Genomic DNA, 21,254 nt, shown 5'->3' with positions numbered 1-21,254 from the left:
CAATACAAAATGTAGTGTGTTACTTTTAAATTATTTTTTAGAAAATGTTTCATTTGGTTTATTACAAAAATATAATCAATTAAAGCATCTATTACCTAACATATATTTGGCAGCTAGTGCCCTCCTATTATGCAAAGGTATTGTTGTGATAGTGGAAGATTAAAAAGTTGCCTCAGAGAAAGCATTTGCTGGTCTTCACAGGCCCATCTTGGTAGAATTATATAAGTGGGGAAACCTAGCTTGTGGTTAGAATGGGAATGTCTAAAAAATGTTTAAACTATGTTAAATCTTCAAAAACATTTTAGCAGGTTTGTCCAGCTGTATAGAAATATCTATAATTTCAGTTTGAATGATGAATGAGGTACTCATTAAGCCCTACTTGTTATCCAACCTGAAATAGCTGACAGACATTATTAACCCTGAATCAGCATTAGGAGAATATGTGGCCAGGTGGATCACATTCAGAACTTCTGGTATACAAATGTCAACACTGGGGAACTATATACAGTAAATGATACATGGTATGAATGCCCTTTGTAATCTCATCATTTGGTTCTTTAAGGTGACATGACCTCCAGTGCTTTCAACCAAACACAATCCATTACTTGTGAACATTATGTCCTCAGTCCTTTATCACTCAGCTGTGACCTTAAAAACAGTAAATGCTCCTGGATGAATTAACCAGCTCAGAGACCAAGAGAAACTTTCTCCTAATAAAAAGCTGCTTTTATTGTGGAGACACACTAGCTATGACTACAGTGAGAATGTTTGAGAAATGGGGGCAGGGTTGATGGGGTTGGTTTCGGGGTGCTAAGAGAAACACTGGAATGTGTGATAAACTCATTCTCACACACACAAACACAGGCCCAAAACACAGTGGCACTCAGACTGGCGCACACGTGAGAACATACACACACTGCAATCCATTATAGTGAAAACACCCATGAGAGAAGGACAGATCGCAGCTGGTAATGACTGCCTGGCTGTGGTATATGTGTGTCTGTGTGTGTGTGTGTAGATCATTTCAGTAACCGTGTGCTCCCTGATTTCAAAGCTACACTGCTTCAAGACAGAAGACTTATTTTAACATAGCTTCTTCTTCTTGACAGCACTGGGAATGCTACCCTTCAGAAGCCTGCAGTGATCGCTGGCAAGAGCAAAACCTTTTTTTTGACTTATTGTTCAGTGAAATTCTGTCACAATATTTTTGTTTCTCGTGTACATTTTTGCAACATAGTTCCACTGCATGAGACACATTTCTTAACTGTATATTCTGTGCTTCACTAAACTACAGAGAAGCAAATGCTCTTTGCTTGTCAGATCGTAGAGGCACAACAATTTGCACTAGAGGAAGGTTGTGTTCAGTTACTTTAATTGAAGTACATACGGTTCAGTAAATTTTTGTTAGGTTTATACTTTCTAGATTATTTTAAAAGCACATTGTTTATCCTTATACATTAATTCTCTAAGTTACATAGTTGTGATTCTCGACAACCCCTCACAAATACATTTTCTAAATCATTGTGATGCTTCACTGAGCTGTAATAGTGAAAACAGGGCCTTTGTCTTTCTGTCATTCTACTCTGGGTTCAGCACTGCAGAAACTGTATCATGAAGCTTTTGGAGGAGGGTAGGAAACTACCCCCCCCCCCTTCACCACCCAATGGACTTCAGTACAGTGCTGTAAATATGAAAAAAGTAGGGGAAGAAAAAAGAAATAGGCCTATTCCAAAGCATGTACATGCAAACGAGAAGTTATTAACAGTGCGATTTTCTATTTCATTTTTTGGTTTATTGCTAATAGCTTCTGATTTAGTGGAATAGTATGTGTTATATATAAGTGTTAGTATACTGTTGACTGTCTTATTATTAAAGTGGAAACAAAATCTTTGTATGTCTATATGGTTTAACTGCTTGTGTCTACTTCCCACTGGGTCTGTACTGACAAGCCCTTCCATTCAGACTATGGCAAGCATTTCAAATTGAGACTCTGGGGCCTGTAGGATGTGTAGTGAATCTGCATTGTTGTAATGGTTTTTTGCCATGTTAAACCCAGGTTACTCCAGATTAAACTAACTTTTTATGTATATCTTTCCAGCAATTATAGCAAGACATTAAAACAAAAAAATTACTGCAAAAAAATTGAATCCCTCAACATCAAAACTAAATACGTCACCTAGATTACTCACAGACATTTACTGACCTGTATGACACATTATCCATATTGCTGACAGGTTGTTGATAAAGTGCATTGCTTTTTGTTGCCCCAGGTGTTCTGTCTCCTCGCCTCACACCCAAAACATGCATCAATCATAAATCAATCAACCTGTCATGTGATACTTGAGGGAATGGATTCCCCCAGGCTGGGCTTTTATGAATGTGCTCAATTACTGGTCTGGCAGGACACAGTGACCAGCAATGAAATATTTAAGGGACTTACCAAAGAAAGCCAGACAATATACAGACAAGTGACCAAATCAAAGAAAAAAATGACTTTGTACCAAGTTGGTCACCACTATCTGCCACTAGGAGTATACTTGTGGGATCTAACACCATTCTTCTCAAAGACAGGTCTTCTCTTGGTATTTCTGATGGTGGTGGTGGAGAGCACCATCTACAATTTGTGAACAATTTCTCATAGATTGTGACATCGTTTTTGTCTTCTCTGAGTGACTCTTTTTTTTGTCTCATTTTCTGAGTAACAGCTTCTTGACATCATGTCTTTTCAGGCCTATAGCATTAAGTTGTCTTCTCACAATGGAAAGATGCACCAATATCATACCAACACCTAATGATTTTTTTTTCAGATACAAATCAAGACTTATTATGCATCACATTATTTAGTATTGTGAACTTTCTGTGAGGATTTGATGGCATTCCACCACAACTGCATTGATGAGGTCATAAATACCAAGAATTGAATAGTTTTCTGCCAATGCTGTTTTCTGCCACAATGTGTTTATGTTATTTATTGTGGGTAAGGGTAGACGGAGGAGGTGTTTTGGTTTGGAAATATGAGTCAGTTATGATGTGCTCTATCAGCAAAGTGTTAGTTCTGTCACTGTATGACTTTTAGTAGAAGTGTCAGCTTGAGTTCACAAAGAGAAAAAAAGAAGCGAGAGAGTCAGCTGTCTGTGTGTGTGTGTGTGTGTGTGTGTGTGTGTGTGTGTGTGTGTGTGTGTGTGTGTGTGTGTGTGTAAAAGAAAGTGAGATAGAGAAGGTAGATAGAAATGGTACTGTATGTACTTTTACCACTGAAAGTAGTCATCTATCTTATGAAAGTGGGACAGTTTCCGTCTGGTCTTTATGCCTGATGTCTGTTAACACACACACACACACACACACACACAAGCAAATTTCTAAGAAATTAAGCCACAGTGTCATAGACAATTACACAGTGTGTCTCAGTGGTGCTGACATGGTAATTACGCAGCTGTGTCAAGAGGTGTTTTTACAGCAGAATTGTTATTTATTAATAATTCTGGTTAACACCAACAAACTAAGTTAATGATCTGTAAATTAACTTCATATATATACAGATGGACGCAATTAATCTTCTTCCAGAAGATGAAAGAGACCAGTCAGGACTGTATGGTGATGGTGCAGAGAGATTGTGGGTTTAAGAGTGTAACATAATACAACACTTAGTTTTTCCCTCACTTCCAGAGGCACCTGTGCCAATTAAAAACACTAATCAAGGACTAATTTGCTTTGAGTCTCTGAGCGCAATATCATTTACAAATGCTGCATATAGCGCTTCTCATTATGTGTTGGCAAAGGAAGCCCGATTCAATCAAGCTGCAAGTAAATCCACATTAGTGAGAGACCATGATTACATAAGGCTTCTAACTCATTTGGCTATCTTCATAATGGCAACTTTTGTAATTTTGTCATTTATGTTGGTTTTTATACCAGCCACATTCATTCATTCATTCATTGTCTGTAAACAGTTCAGGGTCTCTCCAGTTCAGAGTCCAGAGCCCGCCCGGCATCACTGACACACCTCTTGACACAGGCAGGTGCCAGTCCCTCACAGGGCGACACACTCATACCTATGGAGATTTTTGAGTTGCCAATCCACCTACCAGTGTGTGTTTTTGGACCTTGGGAAGAAAACAAAATGAAAGCCACTTTTAGCTAACATTAGTTAACATTTAGCTGTTTAGTTGAGGGGACAGTAAGGAGACCAGAGCTGGAGGAGTGGAGACAGGGTGAAGGACAATACAAAGAAACTAGTTTGGACAGATATGAAGGAGCCAGACCATGTAGAATCTTGAAGGTGAGAAGAAGTATTTTGTATTTAATTCTAAGCTCAACAGGAAGCCAGTGCAACTGCTGAAGAACAGGGGTAACGTGTGCTGTACGCTTGGTGGAAGTAAGAACCCTAGCTGCAGAATTGTTGATGTATTGAAGATGGTTCAAAAGTTTGACTGGAAATCCATAGAACAGTAAAATGCAATAATCAATACGAGGAAAAAAATCAAAGCATTCATCAGCATCTTAGCATCACTGTCACTAAGCATGGGATTTAAGTGTGCAATATTCAGCAGATGATAAAACGATAAAAAAAAACTTCGAAAAATGTATAACTTTACCAAAATAGTAAATTTACAATAGAAGGAAAACACCTTCTTGACTATCCACCTTTGATTATAAATTATTTTTTATAAAAGAAAGAAGGATCTGTTTTCCGTGATATAGGTCCTTAAATCTAAGACTGTCACTGCCATCTGACATACTGTGAGTAAAGCGTCATATGAAGCTATCAAGAAAGTACGGAATGGACAATGTTCCTGAGTCACTGAACCCAGCATCCCACGACCGACAGATAAGTGTTGCTTTCCTCACTTACACATGCCCTACAGTAAAAATGTTTTTTATCATTCTTCCCTCTCTCTAGCTCTCTTTTTAGTTTCTTACACACATATGCATACAACTATGTGTTGTACCTTTATTCCTTTTACCCAAGCCTAACCCTAGTCTCAACTTTATGAATCTAAACAGAAACAGAAACCTATAAAATAAATATTGAGGCTCTGTTTTAAATGGTGCAGCAGGTAGTGTCGCAGTCACACAGCTCCAGGGACCTGGAGGTTGTGGGTTCAAGTCCCGCTCCGGGTGACTGTCTGTGAGGAGTTGGTGTGTTCTCCCAAAAGTGTCCGTAGGTGTGAGTGTGTGTCTGTGTTGCCCTGTGAAGGCCTGGCGCCCCCTCCAGGGTGTATTCCCGCCTTGCGTCCAGTGAATCTAGGTAGGCTCTGGACTCACCACGACCCTGATCTGGATAAGCGGTTACAGATAATGAATGAATGAATTAATGTTTTAAATATACAGAGCATCACATACCTCAACTTTATCCACAAAGATAATTTATCACAAGCATTTTTCAGAAAAGCCCTGCCCATTGGAAGTTAATACAGCAAGAAGGGCAGGGCTTAGCAGAATATTTACTATTATTTTGAGGTCCTTCGAATAATCAGTCACTTTATCAAACATTAGTTCTGTAGTATGCAGTTTTTTTTATTTTTCATTATGAACTTCAGCAGAAAGCAGCCATGTTACAATACAAGTAGAATAGAAAAATAACTTTTGTCCGTAATCCATATCCATTTCCCATAATCCTGTGTGTCAGCATGGTCAGCTGAACTCATCAGAAGGGATATAAATACTACCAAGATGGCGGACAATAATGTATTTTTGTACAAATATAACAAATTTATATGAAAATTAGTATCATAAAAAGCCAGAGTAATCAGAGTGTTCACTTTGTAATCTCTAACATTGGTAATTATTCTGGCTAGCACAACTAATGTTAGCTAAAATCATGTTGTAGTCTGGAGATATTTTGCTGCAGCTTAACACTGGAGTGATAATATAGATAATATAGTGATAATATAGAAATGATGATGAAAACATCTAACCAAATAAGTCCCACATAGTCTTCCTTCTAAAGCCCCTCACTTAAAACACTTTAAATGATTACTCTGACAGAGAAAGTGAACAAGCTGCAAGGAGTGAGGTGCCCAAGGTGGTATTTTCAAACACCTACCATATATCTCAATTCTACAAAGGTGGAAACAGCAGGGGAGGGAGGTCTCTCTTTATAGACGTAGAAGATGAAGAGTCACAGAAACACAAATAATCTAGTGAGTTACATCACATTGCTTCACATCCTTCTTGACCTTTGTGTCACTTTCCAGGTCTTTCTGGACCCTTACGTTTTTCCACAATTCTGAAAGCGATGTTTACTCTGGGTTGCCCACTGGTTTTATCCAACGTGTGTGGTTTGTTGGTGTATGCATTTGGGTAATTACACAGGAAGGTAAACCATACCATCATTTCTTTCAGTCCAAGTGGAATGATTTGACAGATGATACAGTCCCGAGGCCTATATAGACAAAAACTTTATTATTCATATCATCATATAATTTCATTTATTGATTGCTATATGGATGTAAAGAGTGTTTTTATGACTAATCACCTACTCTGCATTTACATTAAATACAAGTGCATTTAATATCAAATTTGTAATATCATATTTAACTTACTCCACCAGATGTCCACTATCTGTATCCTGAAGACTTCAAATGTTGATGTTGTCGCTTTGTGACTTATAAATGTCACTGTTGTTTATTTTCAATGTTGTGAAGTAAGATGAAGAAGAATCTCTGCAGACACGTTTAAAGTTGTAAATACATTTTACATTTACAGAAACAGTGTCTTACGGGTTCTTAAGGATCCCATGAGAGAGACTGCCAAACCTATATTCTCTTCTCTTTCCCTCTCTCTTTCTGCTCACTTATATGTATGTTTTTGTTTACCCTTCCAAGTATGGTGAAACATATAAGATTTTCATTTTCTCCTGTTCTAGGACTGAAGAAAGTGACAAGAATTATGACTTCCTTCTCTTTCAGGAATGTATCTTATTCCGGTTACGTCATTCTCAAGCAGACATAACCCATATGTATGAACACAGAACCATAAAACATGTCTTAATGCTGCACTTAATATCATATGCATATAAACTATCCATCATCACAGATTCCAGTTAACTAATCCATCAGAAATACATTTCTTCAAAATATTTTTAATGCTGTTGAATTTAATTAGCACTGTTCAACTAAATAAGTTTCGTACTTTATCTTATTTTAGTTTGTGTGTTCATAATTAACAGAACAGACACTCGTGGTTCCTCGGGCTCACTGAGTAATGGGTCTCAGTGAACGTAACGGATCCGCCCCAAATGACGTCAGCTCTTTCCACGCTTTAAGGCGGTACGGTCGGACACGAGATGCGCTGAAGTTTCATTGTAGCCTTGCAGCCCGTCCACTTCAGGAAAGTCACTATAAGGAGAGTAACACTCATATGTATAGACAGTTGTGTTACTTTTTGGTGTCCAGTGCTCGTCACTGTGCACTAATTTAAAGTTATTGCTGACTTGTTACTCTGTACAGTTTATAAAGAAATTCGGGGAGAGTGTTGTCGGAGATAAGGGGCTGTGTTGTATGTATTTAGCTGGTGTTGGGTTTTGAAGGGCTGTGTTGTGTGGATGCTAAGAGGCTGTTCTTTGTAAGTCAGGGGTAAATGTGCTCACAGCCTGTAGCTGGGTGACTGGTCTGTGGGAAGCGCGCCCCTGAGGTGAGAGGAGGATGTCGCGAGGCTGCTCTCTCGCGCCGCCGCTGCTGCTGCTGCTCGCGCTGTGTGTTCTCGGGAGCTCAAGCCCTGCGCTGAGTTACATCACTCTGCAGGTGAGAGTCCTTCAGACGGCTTTGCATTCCTCGCATTTTTACATTTTTACAATCAAACTGTATTCGAAATACATTTACCATAGAAAACTAACATGATACAACTAACATGAGTCATAACTTTAGCAGAGGGCACATATTGTTATTGTTGTTATGGGTTGATACATTTATTTGCTATTAGGCTATTTCCTTTATGTTTAATTGTGCAAATAAACACCAAAATGTGTTCTTTGCAGAGGATGTGTCACAGATGACCAGGGCTAAACGTTGGCACATTTTGGGCTCAATTTAGGAATATACTGAAAATATTAATAATAAATCCATTTTATTCAAATATATTTGTCTTAAATGTAAAACGTATATCAGTATATGTTAAATATGTTTGATCCAGAATAATAAATAAAATACTAAGCAAAGTACTAATCAGAGCCTTTACAGCTGTGTTTTTAATCCAGTCATAATGCTCCTGGGGCTTAATATCATCAAATCCTCACAGCAATGTTCCAACATCTAATGTAAAAGGAGTGGAAGCAAAGGGGAGAACTAACATTTTTTTTATTTATTGAGTTAATCAGTCTACTGTAGCAGTATATCACAGTATATAGACACATGTTTGAGGGTTCTGCAGAAAGAGAACTGATATGAATCTGCTTCAAACAGACATTTGGGTTTTTTCTATGTAAATCATAATATTATAAAAACAAACAAATATTTATGTTTTGTTCTGGAGAAGAGGTACACAATTGGATTTTAGGACCAGTGCTGTACCTTTAAAGGAAGACTTACACCATCTGTACAATTAGCAAACAATATACCTGTACCTTTTTTCTTGCAGTGTGGAGATCTTATTGAGTGAGTTATATCTCACACTGTGCTCAGATTTGCTGAGATAATAACACTCAGGTTAATGTGCAAATGAATAAAGGCAGGAGCTCAACCATTTCTCAGAAGCAAGAACTCATTTATGATGCTGGTAATAACTATTATCATGTTTTCTTGGCCAGTATCTTATGCTTTCTTTCTGTTTAAGGATATTATTCCTGGGAAAGAAAATCAGAATTGAGTATCCTAAACCTAATGTTTGAGCAACTTACTTTAATATGGGTTTTTCATGTCTCATAAAATATTGTAATACCATTATCATCAGTCTGCATATTTTATTTAGATTTTATAGTTCAATGGAAAAAAGAAAAAAAAAAAAAATATATATATATATATATATATAACTGAGAGAGAGAGAGTTGGTCACTGTAAGTCAATTTGACTAATGCACTAGAAATGCTGAGGATTGAAATGCAATCAGTTATTGATGTTACATGATTAGTTCTGGATCAAAAATGTCATTCCTGTGTTTGATGGAGCTTCATCACTCCAGAGAACACAGTATCACTGCTCCACAGCCTGGTGCTTTGGAGCTTTATTCCTCTCTAGTTGACATGTTGCGTTGGACATGGTCGCCTGGCCTCATGTGCAGCTTCTCCAGAGAGTCCCAATCTACTGAGGATGCTTTTCTACAGGGATTGTTTAAACTTTGTGAGAGTAACTGAACTTTTTTTTGTTCAGTTAGAGCAGAGTCTCAGAAATCACATCTCTATAAATCCCTCATCATTCCTCTGGTTTGAGTATTAAATCTAAAATAACATCTAAAACAATCAAAATGGTTAAAACCTACATTTCAAAAACAGTTTGACTTTCTTCCTTTGCTCTTTAATAGCAGTTAATCAGATCAGCTCTTCCAATGCAATCTTACCAAACACATTTTTTTTGACTACATTATGTTTTTTTGTGTGTGTTACTCTCAGCGGGATAACACTGGCTCCCTGTCCAGGCGGATGGAGAGACAGTATGATGACGTAGATTATGACAGTTTCATTGGTCTAATGGGCAGGAGGAGCGCAGGTGAGTGAAGCATGGAAATTTGCTTCTATAAATATAGAAACTGGTGATTTTCAGATCATGTGTTTCTCACATTCCCCACTATTACATATCACCTCAGCTGTGGCTACAGTGATGTTCTGCTCAAACTGATTTGCAAGTATCTGATGGATTGTTTTTGTTACAGGTGCGAATGCAGTGCCACCACTCAGAAGTAGGTGTCTGTTTCTCTTATTCTCCCACAATATCTTTAAGGAGCAGTAAATAGTTTTTACCAAAAAAGTAGCACTTTTTTCAGAAGTTATAATATTCATTATTTGAATAATAATGGAAGTATTCATTTGTTCATTCATTTATTCATAGTGTCGCAGTCACACAGCTCCAGGGACCTGGAGGTTGTGGGTTCGATTCCCACTCCGGGTGACTGTCTGTGAGGAGTTGGTGTGTTCTCCCTGTGTCCTCCGGGTGCTCCGGTTTCCTCCCACAGTCCAAAAACACACGTTGATAGGTGGATTGGCGACTCAAAAGTGTCCATAGGTGTGAGTGTGTGAGTGAATATGTGTGTGTGTGTCTGTATTGCCCTGTGAAGGACTGGCGCCCCCTCCAGTGTGTATTCCCGCCTTGCCCCCATTGATTCCAGGTAGGCTCTGGACCCATCACAACCCTGAACTGGATAAACGGTTACAGATAATGAATGAATGAATGAATTATTGGAAAGTGCACACACATGAAATGAACAGACCCTGAATGAGCTAGTTTATGCTCTGGACTTCGTCTCTCACATGGTGGAAGCCATGGTTCAAATGGGTTTAGTAAAGAATCTCTGATACATCCAAGGCAGGAGGTGTCAGAATAATTGCTGTTTCAAAATGCCTACTTCCTTAAGTGTTTTAATCCAGTTAGGATGGTCTGGTTGTTATAACACAAGTGATATTTTACACTTGTGTTCTGCAGGGGACATGGACGACATTTTTGTTGGACTCTTAGGTCGGAGAAGCTCAGAACCAGGTGCGTTTTGGGTGTGTATGTCTTTAAGAAAGAGTGGGAGAGCGGTGGAAGCTAGTCATCATTTGGGAAATAGTAAAACTTCAGTGGATGAAACCGCCGATGAGTGAGGTTGGGTGGTAATACTGTCACCTGGTGGCCACGTTATAAAACTGCATAGATGCGCCTGCTTTTGCGAGATCTAACTCTGCTTTTGGTTTGTGTTAATATAGGAATCCCTCCCTGGAGAGGAAAGAGAAGAGGCTACACGATGAAGAATGGAAAGCTCAGGTAATAGTGGAAATGTTTGACAATCAAGAAATATCAAACCAATTAAAAAAACTTCTACATGGAAATTTGATGTACACTCCATAGGTTGATTGCACAATGTCTTGATTCCAAGCCTTTAATTTTTCTGTTTAAAGAGTTTATGTCATGAAAAATTAAAAATATACACTATAGCATCTTGAAAAGTAAATGTAGTGTAAATTGTAGGAGTACAGATATGGACATTAAAACCACTGGTGTACGTTTGGAGTGAACAAAGTTGTTCCTGTAGTGTAGCATTAGTTCTGATAGTGGTAGTGGTATTATCCTTTATATTATTTGTAATTTTGCAGTCATTTGAGTTAATTCAAAGATCATTAGGTTCAGATTCTTGGCTTCTACTGCCTTAAGTGGGTTAGATCAGTCTGATAAAGTACTGTACTTCATGCGATGCATCTGCTATAGACGGATGACAAAGCATGGAAATATATTTAAATTACTGCAATGAATCTATGTTCTTTTTATTACAGATTTCAACGTACTATGTGAAGCTTAGCTGCTGAAAATACAAGTTAAATACATCAACATGAGAACTACACAAACCATCTGTTGCATATTTAAGTTATTGAGTGCTCTGTTACTGTACTTATGTAAATGAATATAGAGTATAACAATGCCCTTTTCATCATAGGGTTCTTCCTCATATGCAAATTGAAATTCAGCAGTTCACCCAAGTATATTTAAACAAGTGTATGTACTGTAACCAGTTTTAAAGTGACTTTTTACTGGAAAAACACATGATACATTGCTACATTTACACCATCCAGTATTAATGATTAATATCATCCATTCACTCAGTTATTGTCCATTGTAATCCACCATGCTAGAGATAGCTGAAAAAAAAATGTTACAATGAGGGGGGAAAAAAAAACCTGAAAGTCAACTTAGAGTAAAATAAGTCTTTATTCGACAGGTTGGTCACTGTACCTCACTGATTTTCATGTTTTATTTTATTCTGTGAGCTGTTCATATCAGGTACTCTCCTATAAATAAAGACTGCTGTGAAATTACTGTACATATTTCCCTTTAGTACACACAAATCAGAGAGGAAGAGACCTCTGTACCTTTGGATTAGAAAGCAAGAAAAAAATATAGATGATAAAGATAAGTGAGAAAAGCAGACATGTTATTAGAAGTACTGTAGATCTTTGTGTATCCTCAACTCACTGGTTTTTAGTCATCAGAGTAACAGGTATATCCACTAAGTATTGTAACTCCCTCAGATGAAAGCACATAAAGAGGGTGTAGCTGAGGGCTTCTGCACACCCAGACACTCCTCAAATAACCTATGAAAGGCTTTCATCAATCAGAATGCTTTGATGCACCTGTAACATTTAATTCAAATGAAAAGGCCATTTAGATCCACTCCTTTGATTTTACCTTACAATTGAGGTTATACTTATTTGTGCATGAAATTACCTGTCATATCCAGCACATTCTGAATCAGTGTTTGAGCTGGACAGTTTCATATACGCATGAGTTTCTTACATTTTTCAAGTTTAAATGATAAACAAAAACAGTTTGTTAGTCAACTTTAAGAGCCCCCTGCAATATTCACCTGCTGATCATTTCATACATTTTATATATATAACCTTCATAACTTAAAAAAAATTCCAATACGGATTTCTTCAGTTTACTTTAATCAAACATCTCAACTGAGAATGTGCTCTCATTAAGCTAATGTATTTCCTTATTGTCACAGAACTTTAGTGGTTTCAGGTTTAGGATTATATCTCTATATTACTTCCACACTGGTTTCAAAATGGGTAAACACAAGACAATATTGTGCAGAAACAGCACAATTTCAATCCATTAATCACCACTCTCTGGAGCAGTAAATTTACAGACTTCAATTAGAGAGCAAGTTCTTGTGATCCTTTCCATAAGTTTTACAGAGAGCTGACTGTTGATGGACTAGTGACGTTTGGCCAACAGAAGAAGTACAGAGCCCTAGATAAGACAATGAGCACACACACAACAACTAACAAGACTCTTAGACAATCAAGCAAGCAGAGAAGTGGAGTGAAAGGCAGCCATTATTCTAGATTCTTTTTCAGCCAAAATCTTGTCAAGGTGCATGTTAGTTTTCAGCAAATGTGTGTTTTCCCAGTGCAGTGTTCAACAGCGAAATAATATTGCTAACTATCAAACAAACTTAACCATAAGGTGCAAGTCTGGGCAATGGGTTAAGGTGTAAAAGGCACAAGCTGCAGTACTCACAGTATGTAAAACAGAGTAGCCTCTAATCCAAAAGGCCACAACTAAACTCCATGTTTACCACTGTAACTAAACTGGATTCTCTCAGACAGATCCGTGTCCAATTTCACACATACAACTGGGTATGTTCTCCCTTATAGATTTTATCCTGTGTGCTTTCACTAATTCATGTAGCATGGGACCAAAAACAAAATGGATGACATATTCATGACCTCACACTAATTGGTGAAATGTGCCATGACCCTAACACAGTGGGCAGCACAAAACAGACCAGTTCTAAGAGAATCAATATACTTTGCTGAAAAGGTTCAACACAGACTAAATATACTCAATACAGTTTTTCAAACATTGGTTAGGTTTAAACACTCCTCTGAGATTTACCAGTGCGTAAAGTGACAGATGAAACAGGTCAGGGGTGAGTTTCCCTAAAACAATATTTTGTTGTCCAAGTTTTGTTCCATAATATTTGTAACATTAAAAATACAACAGTTTGTTGTTTTTTTTTCTCTATTTTACAAACTTAAAAGAGAAAATTAATTAATTCACAGAAACTACACAGACCAATATTTGTTGATTCTAATACCATCAGACTTAGTTATAAAATGCTATTACTAGTTTTATATATAAAGATTATAGCACTTTAATTTATCCCTGAGTGCCTGACAATTTTTTTTCTTCAAATTATGTCTAAAGATGACCTACTCTCTGCCTTCTGCATATTCCACATCTGAAATGTACAGAGGCATCATTATATTTCTCCCATGATCTGCAAAACTTAGCCAATATATATTCATCAGGCACTTTCTGTCATTGATTGGGAGAAAACAAAACCCCAAAAATATAAATCTTTATAATAAAATAGTATTCCCAATTTATATTTTTACTGGTATACTGTATGATAAAAAAATGCAACACTTTTCCTTCCACTAAATTAGCAGCTACTGGCTTTGTAGAGGAGAACTGCAGCTAAATCCTTAACAAAACTCTTAGTGAATAACAAATGGGTTGGCACAGATATCATTTACGTACTTAGCATTACATTGATTTTGGGAAACTGACCCCAGGAGAGGTAAAAAAAAAAAAAAAAAAAAAAAAAGAAAATTAATACACCCTCTGCCTCTTTCTCTCAAATAACAATTATTTTAAACACAAGATTAATCACATTATCATCTGACAATTTCAAAAGACACATCAGGATTAAGGGCAAAGTATCTTTAGAACATCCCTAGCCATAATGCTCAAAAAAACGATTTTGCAATATTGCTACTGTGTGGTACAACCAAACTTCTACCAAATGTGTGTTGCAGCCAACAGTATTTTAACATACACACTTCTTTCCATAAATGAAGAAAGATCAGACAGATGTGTTATAACTGACTTCCTACTCATAGAGCAGATGCCCATGGAATGAACAATGTTGGGTGCAGTACATTTGGACTAGGCATATGTAATTCGCACACAAGTAATGCATGTGCATTAATCACTAAGGCATCAAATAGCCTATTCAACCTTATACCACCATCCACCCCCCACCCCCACACGTAGGCACTATAAACCTGTAAGCCTTCATTCAACTAGATTGTGCATGTATATATAAAGTTATATACAAACACGACCTACAGTAAAAGAACCTGTCATCATATTATAAAGAGTTGCTCACACACTTTCAAAGCTTTCAAACTTATAACACACACACACCTCTGCTACGTGATTCAAGAGCAGATTTTCAGCACAACATTCAAGTGCACAAAGAAAAAAAAATAATAATATAATCTCTGGTCCATTTTAAAAACACACCCATCCTATAGAAATCCCAGAATCCCAAAGTCAAAATTAGTTTGAGAACTTCCCAAAAAACGCTGCTATAGCTTGTTCTCAACAGGGAGATTGGCCTCCTTCTTCACTTCTTGAAATCCTGCTTCTTGTTCAAGGTCCTGATGTGAATGTGTCAATCCTTTGTCTTTAGACTTGAATGCCTGAAGGCTTGGAGGCTCAGGGGGCTGATAGCGGTAATGATAGCCAAAGGCACGCAAGTGATAAGTATAGTATTCCAACAGGTACATCCATAATGGATCCACATAGTGGAAAGACACGGCTAAGTCTGAGCAACAATGGGGCCCCTGAAAATAAAAAAGGACAAATAGTAAAAGGATAGCCATGACAAGCATCTCTGACTATATTGGTTAATGTGTTACAAAAACAGGATTAGCAGGTAATTATTCCACTTTTGGAAAGTGTTATAGAAGGTAATTGTGTGTATTGTTCTTTGCCCATATATTTGATAAAAGACCTTTAAACACAGATCAGGATATAATAAACCATTTCATTGGGAATGCCACCCTGTAGGTAAACATCCAAAGTACTATAATGACATCAAGTGACACGTTGTGCAACTGTCAAGTTTAGTGAGGGGTAAAACCTTAGAAACTTTTATTCACTGACGTCAAACAACTTGTAAACACATCTTCACAGAGATGGCCTCCATGGTAATATACAGACCTTGAGATTTAGCAACTAAATGTTCCAAATCATGTTTTTGTATTTATATCTGGTGTTTAGCCAAACAGGTGATTATTTTGTTTAAGGGCAATATTCAAGTTTTCAAGAAGCAAAATAAATAGATGTAGTTATATATCTAGACAATTATTTTGCTTTAAAACAATATTGGCTAACGTTAAGATGCTACAGTTGTATCTGTATAATGAGAAATACCACCTATAAAACACTGATACTTCTCATAGTTTTCCTTGCACATTTGCAGAGCCTGGCAACAACCTCAAGCTACAGCATAGTTCAAAGACTTCCTGATACTTTGTATTAAACAAACATCTAAATAAAAACTCTCACATGCTAGCAACAAAAAATGTCAATGTTGTGCTTTTGCATTTTATCTTTGCTGATTGAGATGTGTCGTCCTTGTAAATGAATCTATTGTCTTGCTATGTCTGCATGTATGCAAATTAATCATTCAATGCCAAGTTGATTCTTTCTCAAAAAGGCTAGGGTGATAATGACAAATTAATTTTTGTCCAAAATCTTTCTTTAACTACAAAAAAGAAATAAAATATATAAATTCTGAATACTGGTCCCCCACACTAAAACACCACACAAATGTTAGGAGTATCTTACCTCTACAATGGGGTAATAACAGTAGTTCCAGTACCAGAAACTCTTGGGAAATTTGCCAGTGAGATGTTGCTCAGGTACAAAGGGATGAAAGGTTTCTCGATGCAGTGTGTCTCTTGAATCACCTGCCAGGACTCCCATTTTCTCCATACACTGCCCTAAAGCAAGATCCTCCACTGATGATGTATGTGTGCAGACTTTGGTGCGAAACCCTTCCACAAACCTCTTAAGAGCCTCTTTACTCAACACATAACCAGCTCCACCGCTCATGTAACCCTGCTTAGTGTAGGGTTTGAACCGCCTTCCGAAATATACTGGTTCATCTGGAGAGTGATTAGACAAGACCCAACGCAAGTTGTCCACTACCACGTAAGTGTCGTCATCAGCTTTGAGGAACCAGTCTGCATCATCACCATGCTTTTCTAGAGCATAGTGGAAAGCACGAATAGTTTTCCAGTAGAGCTGGTCTCTGCCTTCCTTTGTGTTGAGGCCCACTGCAGGAAAATCTGGATCATCCACAGAACTCATAAATACAACTATATTACAGTGACGGCTCCATGTGGCTTTCACATGGCGAGCTTTTTTCTGCAGATTATCGGGACCGGTCATCACCCAACAAAGAACGCGCACCTGCTTATAGAGAGCATCTGCCACTGTGCTGTCCTCATCTAAAAGAGAATGGAGGAAGTAAAATGAAGGTTAAAGTTAGTTAATCAGCATATCTTTCTGTTGAGTATAGCAATCTTATTCAGGTCCCTTTCTAAATATTTATTTGAATGGATTGCTCAAATAACAAATCAGAGGAGAACAAAAAACAAGAACCTTATGTTTGCAAGGGAACTACCCGACTGTCTGGATGTCTCTGACAACAACAATCATTTACATCATTTACAGTAACACTAGAATGTTATAAATATACAGTGGAACCTCTACTAACGAACGCCTATACTAACGAACTTTACAAGATACGAACCGGGCATTTGAATATTTTTTGCCTCCACCAACGAGCCATGACTCTAGAAACGAACCCGAGCCTCCGCCGAGCCGGCGGCTGGAAATGGCCACTGACCCCAATAGACAAGTCTCCCAGCGCGCCCAGACTTGAGTGAGCTTTTAAGATTAGCAAATTTTACAAATTTAGCATTAGTGTAAATAGCATACATCAAAATTCGTGCTAAGTTAAGCCGTATCTACGCTTCGTCTCCCCACATTCACCTGCCTACTCTCCATTATTCCACCCACCCCCCACCTCCCGTCATACAGCCAGTGCCTGTGTTACTCCTCCAGCCAGTCGTTTATTACTGTTACCACTGTATTTCTTTTTTATTTTTAGTAATGCTACATGTATTTTTTTTACTAATTTGAGAGTTTTGTAAACATATATCAGTGCAAAAATGGTCACTTTAGGGGTGGGGTGAAATGCATGAATTGCTTTTCCATTATTTTAAATGGGGAAAATTGACTCGAGAAACGAACTTTTCCACTTACGAACCGGGTCACGGATCAAGTTCATACGTAGAGGTTCCACTGTACAACCAAACCAAAAGAAAAATAAACAAATATCTAAGTGTGTTTAAGTCAATGAGACCTTCATAAAATAGTTCTTCAGCCCATCATTTAAAAAATTTATTAAAAAAAAAAAGAAACAACACACCGTGTTTTGGGGCCCTACGTAACTGCTTTAGTAATTAAAACTAATAGATATCATGACTGGGCGATATGGCCAAAAATGTTATCACAATAAGCTTTTCCATATTGATCGATCTCAATATTTAGCACAATATTAACATTTTGTCACACTGTGACAAAGGACAGCCTTCTAAAATTGTAGACATAATACACCAAATGTTCATTACTATACACTATTTAAATGTGTTTATATATATATATATATATATAAATTCAAATTTACAAGGAAAGATTTTACTGTAACAATAAAGTTTTCTTACCACAAAAGTAATGATATATATGTCTTGTGTCATGAAAAGAGTAAAACGATAATAAATCAATAAATAAACAAACACTCCCAAGTGCTGAACTGTAAACATATTGCAATTAACCCATATGAGAAGGCTTAGAACAGTGCCTGTAACAGTGGGAAAGCTAGAATGTTTTCAGTTTTGCACACTCGTTCATTCATTGACTGTAACAATGTTACATTGTCTGTAACTTGAGTGCAAGGTGAGAATAGTTCTACACTTGAGAGTGATTATTTTTTGACTATTTTTATTTAAGAGAAGCAGCATGATCTATGGCATCGGATGTCATTTAAAAAATTTGAGAGTGGAGAAAATTGTGTGTGAGGAAAATCCACATCAGGCGGCAAACAATGCTCTCGTAAATGTTTCCTCCCCCAAAATTGTTTTTTAAATTGGATCCAACGCCATCAGGCTGCTTCTCTTAAATAAACAATGTGCTTTTGTTCTGACAGGTGGATCATCCTACTAGAACAAATACAATGCAAAACTGAGTGAATAGGAGACTAATCATATATGCATACATATACACTTAAACAAGTACATGAATTAAACCTATTACAGTCTTGTTTATGTTCTCATGTTCATGCGGTCTCCTAAGTTCATACCATAATAGCATGAGTATGTGCCTCATAGAATGGAGCTGGCAGGAATAAAAATGAAGGCTAATTGAGCTTGATTACCCAAAGCCTATAATTGTTATCGAGTAAAACTTAATCACAAAATGATATTGTTTTATTGCCCAGCACTACTAGAAATGTTAAAGTCTAAAACAGCCCGGTTCTTATTATCACTCAATTTGAAAGAGACCCAAAAAAAAAAAGCCCCAGTAACATGTTCAACGCATGCTTGTATGTAGCTGGGATCAAAAATAAACTTCAGGATTACTGTGTAAACTTTATAAGGGTCATAAAAACCAATGCCTTATAAGGTAAAACCAGGACAAATCTATAATTCTTCAGAACTGTAGCTACATCAGAACTTGTGCAACACAGTATTGAGGTGGTAAATCTTAAATAGTCAACTTGACCAATAGCCAAACTGACCTATTCTCAAATGAGAGGACAACCTAGGAAAGTGATCAGTCCAGCTTCAAATGTAACAGGCACAAACATGTCCTTCACACGGTGATAGATAGACTGCTTTGTAAACATTGATAGTACAGCCCAAAAGACTACTCCAGGATGTGACAAATCATAACAAATAACTATCTGTACAGCTGCCAAATCATAACTAAATAACACTTCTGCAATATATTGCAACACATAAAAACATATTCAAGGTTTACTTGCACTATTTAGATCAAATTAATATAATTTGCTGGATTATATAAATACAACACATCCATGTATTAACATATACATTCACATAAGCACTCATACAGTATGTTATTCTAGATGGTCACAGCACACAGTAAAACACTTGTTGGTTATAGAGTTTATTTGCATATTGTTGCCTTTGGTGTTACTGGTTTTGGAAATACATATCGTTTACCTGTTTTTCCTTTCAGTAGACTTCTAAAACATTTACCTGTGTGGTGTGGATGGTTGAGATTGAAGAGTGCTGATCTCTCTTTTTTCCAGTTCTTCTCTTCCTCTTTAAGTACTTTTATCTCCTCTATGGTCTTCTGCAGGTCCTCAGGCTGTTGGAGAGAGAAATTCCTAGCAAACCAAACCTGATGCAGGAAGACATACAAGGTGCCTATGCCCACCAAAAAGCCCACACAAAATGAGGACCTTGGACAGATGGCCTTCATGTTGACAACTTTTCCCTTGTGACTCACAGTGACTGCAAATGAAAAATAAAATATAGACAGGAAGAAAAAAATAAAGTTAGTGAATGCACATCAAAAATCCTAATTATCATCATTATATGCAAACCTTTATATGAACAAAACTTTATATGAACCAAGTAAAAAGCCCGTTTTCATTTCAGGTTGATTTGAGAGTAGAATTTCTTGTTAAATGATGTAGAGAGAGGTTTTTCTAAATAGAGTCAAGAAAACATGCTTAACCTGACCATCAACTTTTTAATGACAGAAAGTTCCAGAACAGTGTGAATAAACTGTATGGCAATACACTTATTCCCTTCCTGTTTAATTAATATTTTCTAAAGAATATTCTTATTACACACACACATATACGACTTTTCTAAGGCAAAACACCCCAAAAACGCCGATTTAACATTCAAACTACAACAGACTTCCTTGTTCCATCTATGCATATATGAGAAACTCAGAAACGTCAAATCACTAATCAATCTGGACGGTAATAAATGACTACATTTGTTGCTGGATTAAGCGTTGAGATCTAAAATCTTTCTCTAAATCAATTATTTCACAAGGTTTAGTAATTGTTTCACTAATTACATGAGCTTAAGGCCTGGCAGACGACGTTAACTAGGAAACGTCAGCGTTAGTCAAACACTTCCAGGTTCAGTTGAAAAACAAATACCTTAACAACCTTTAAAGATTCTGCAAGTGTGTCAGCAGATTGTATAAATTGTCCTCGGTCCTTACCCGGCTTGAAGAGAGACGCACTGAGAACTCCAGTCTTGGGTCCATCACCAGTTTAACGGCTAAAGTTAGCTACAGTCAGCCAGCACACCTCGACCTTTAGTGTCTCACCGTGACAGGGAGAGATACAGGACTAAACACGCACCGACGCATGTCCCTAATGCAGCTTTACACCGAGCACGGCTCTCTTTGCTTCTCTTTAAACGCCAGCTAAATCTCTACACTGCGGCACCGACTCACTCGGTACAGGACTGACCCAGGCGGTAGATGACGTTAGCTCAGCTAGCTCGGCGGCTAGTTGAACGTGCAGAAGTCGTGGGAAAAACACGACTTACAACTCTTCTGTATGCGCGGACAATTCAGTCAGAAAATGTCGAAATGCGGTGGGGTGTTTATTACTTATACCTCGCCGCTGTGGGAGAGCTCATTGGCCGAACTTCTACTCAACTTCCCACCAGCGCACCTGAAGCGCCTGCGTCAACCCAGAACTGC

General features: G+C 37.5%; 2 protein-coding genes across 3 annotated transcripts in view; one reads left to right on the top strand and one right to left on the bottom strand.

The window, feature by feature from the left end:
- The window catches only part of tac3b (tachykinin precursor 3b), a 22,683-nt gene extending 10,801 nt beyond the window's left edge, over positions 1-11,882 (top strand). The window contains exons 2-8 of the mRNA XM_066663538.1: positions 7,172-7,271; positions 7,572-7,745; positions 9,545-9,641; positions 9,805-9,831; positions 10,572-10,625; positions 10,835-10,892; positions 11,399-11,882. Of these exons, the coding sequence (XP_066519635.1) occupies positions 7,647-7,745; positions 9,545-9,641; positions 9,805-9,831; positions 10,572-10,625; positions 10,835-10,892; positions 11,399-11,417 (354 nt within the window). The 5' untranslated portion in view covers positions 7,172-7,271; positions 7,572-7,646 and the 3' untranslated portion in view covers positions 11,418-11,882. The remainder of the gene's footprint in view (positions 1-7,171; positions 7,272-7,571; positions 7,746-9,544; positions 9,642-9,804; positions 9,832-10,571; positions 10,626-10,834; positions 10,893-11,398) is intronic.
- Positions 11,728-21,254, bottom strand: c1galt1lb (core 1 synthase, glycoprotein-N-acetylgalactosamine 3-beta-galactosyltransferase 1, like b). Of its 2 annotated transcripts, none has more exons than XM_066663536.1 (4): positions 21,168-21,254; positions 19,778-20,035; positions 16,275-16,939; positions 11,728-15,265 (listed from the first exon to the last, which is right to left on the bottom strand). In XM_066663536.1, exons 2-4 carry the CDS (start codon positions 20,001-20,003, stop codon positions 15,008-15,010), a joined length of 1,149 nt encoding a protein of 382 aa, XP_066519633.1. In that variant the 5' UTR covers positions 20,004-20,035; positions 21,168-21,254; the 3' UTR covers positions 11,728-15,007. The 2 variants fall into 2 exon arrangements, with proteins under 2 accessions (XP_066519633.1, XP_066519632.1); XM_066663535.1 differs by having other exon boundaries at positions 20,766-21,213.

Source organism: Hoplias malabaricus, chromosome 3 (assembly GCF_029633855.1).
Source record: "Hoplias malabaricus isolate fHopMal1 chromosome 3, fHopMal1.hap1, whole genome shotgun sequence".
NCBI lineage: Eukaryota > Metazoa > Chordata > Actinopteri > Characiformes > Erythrinidae > Hoplias > Hoplias malabaricus.
Note: the sequence above shows the minus strand (reverse complement) of the source record. Positions and strands in the feature narration are given on the sequence as shown.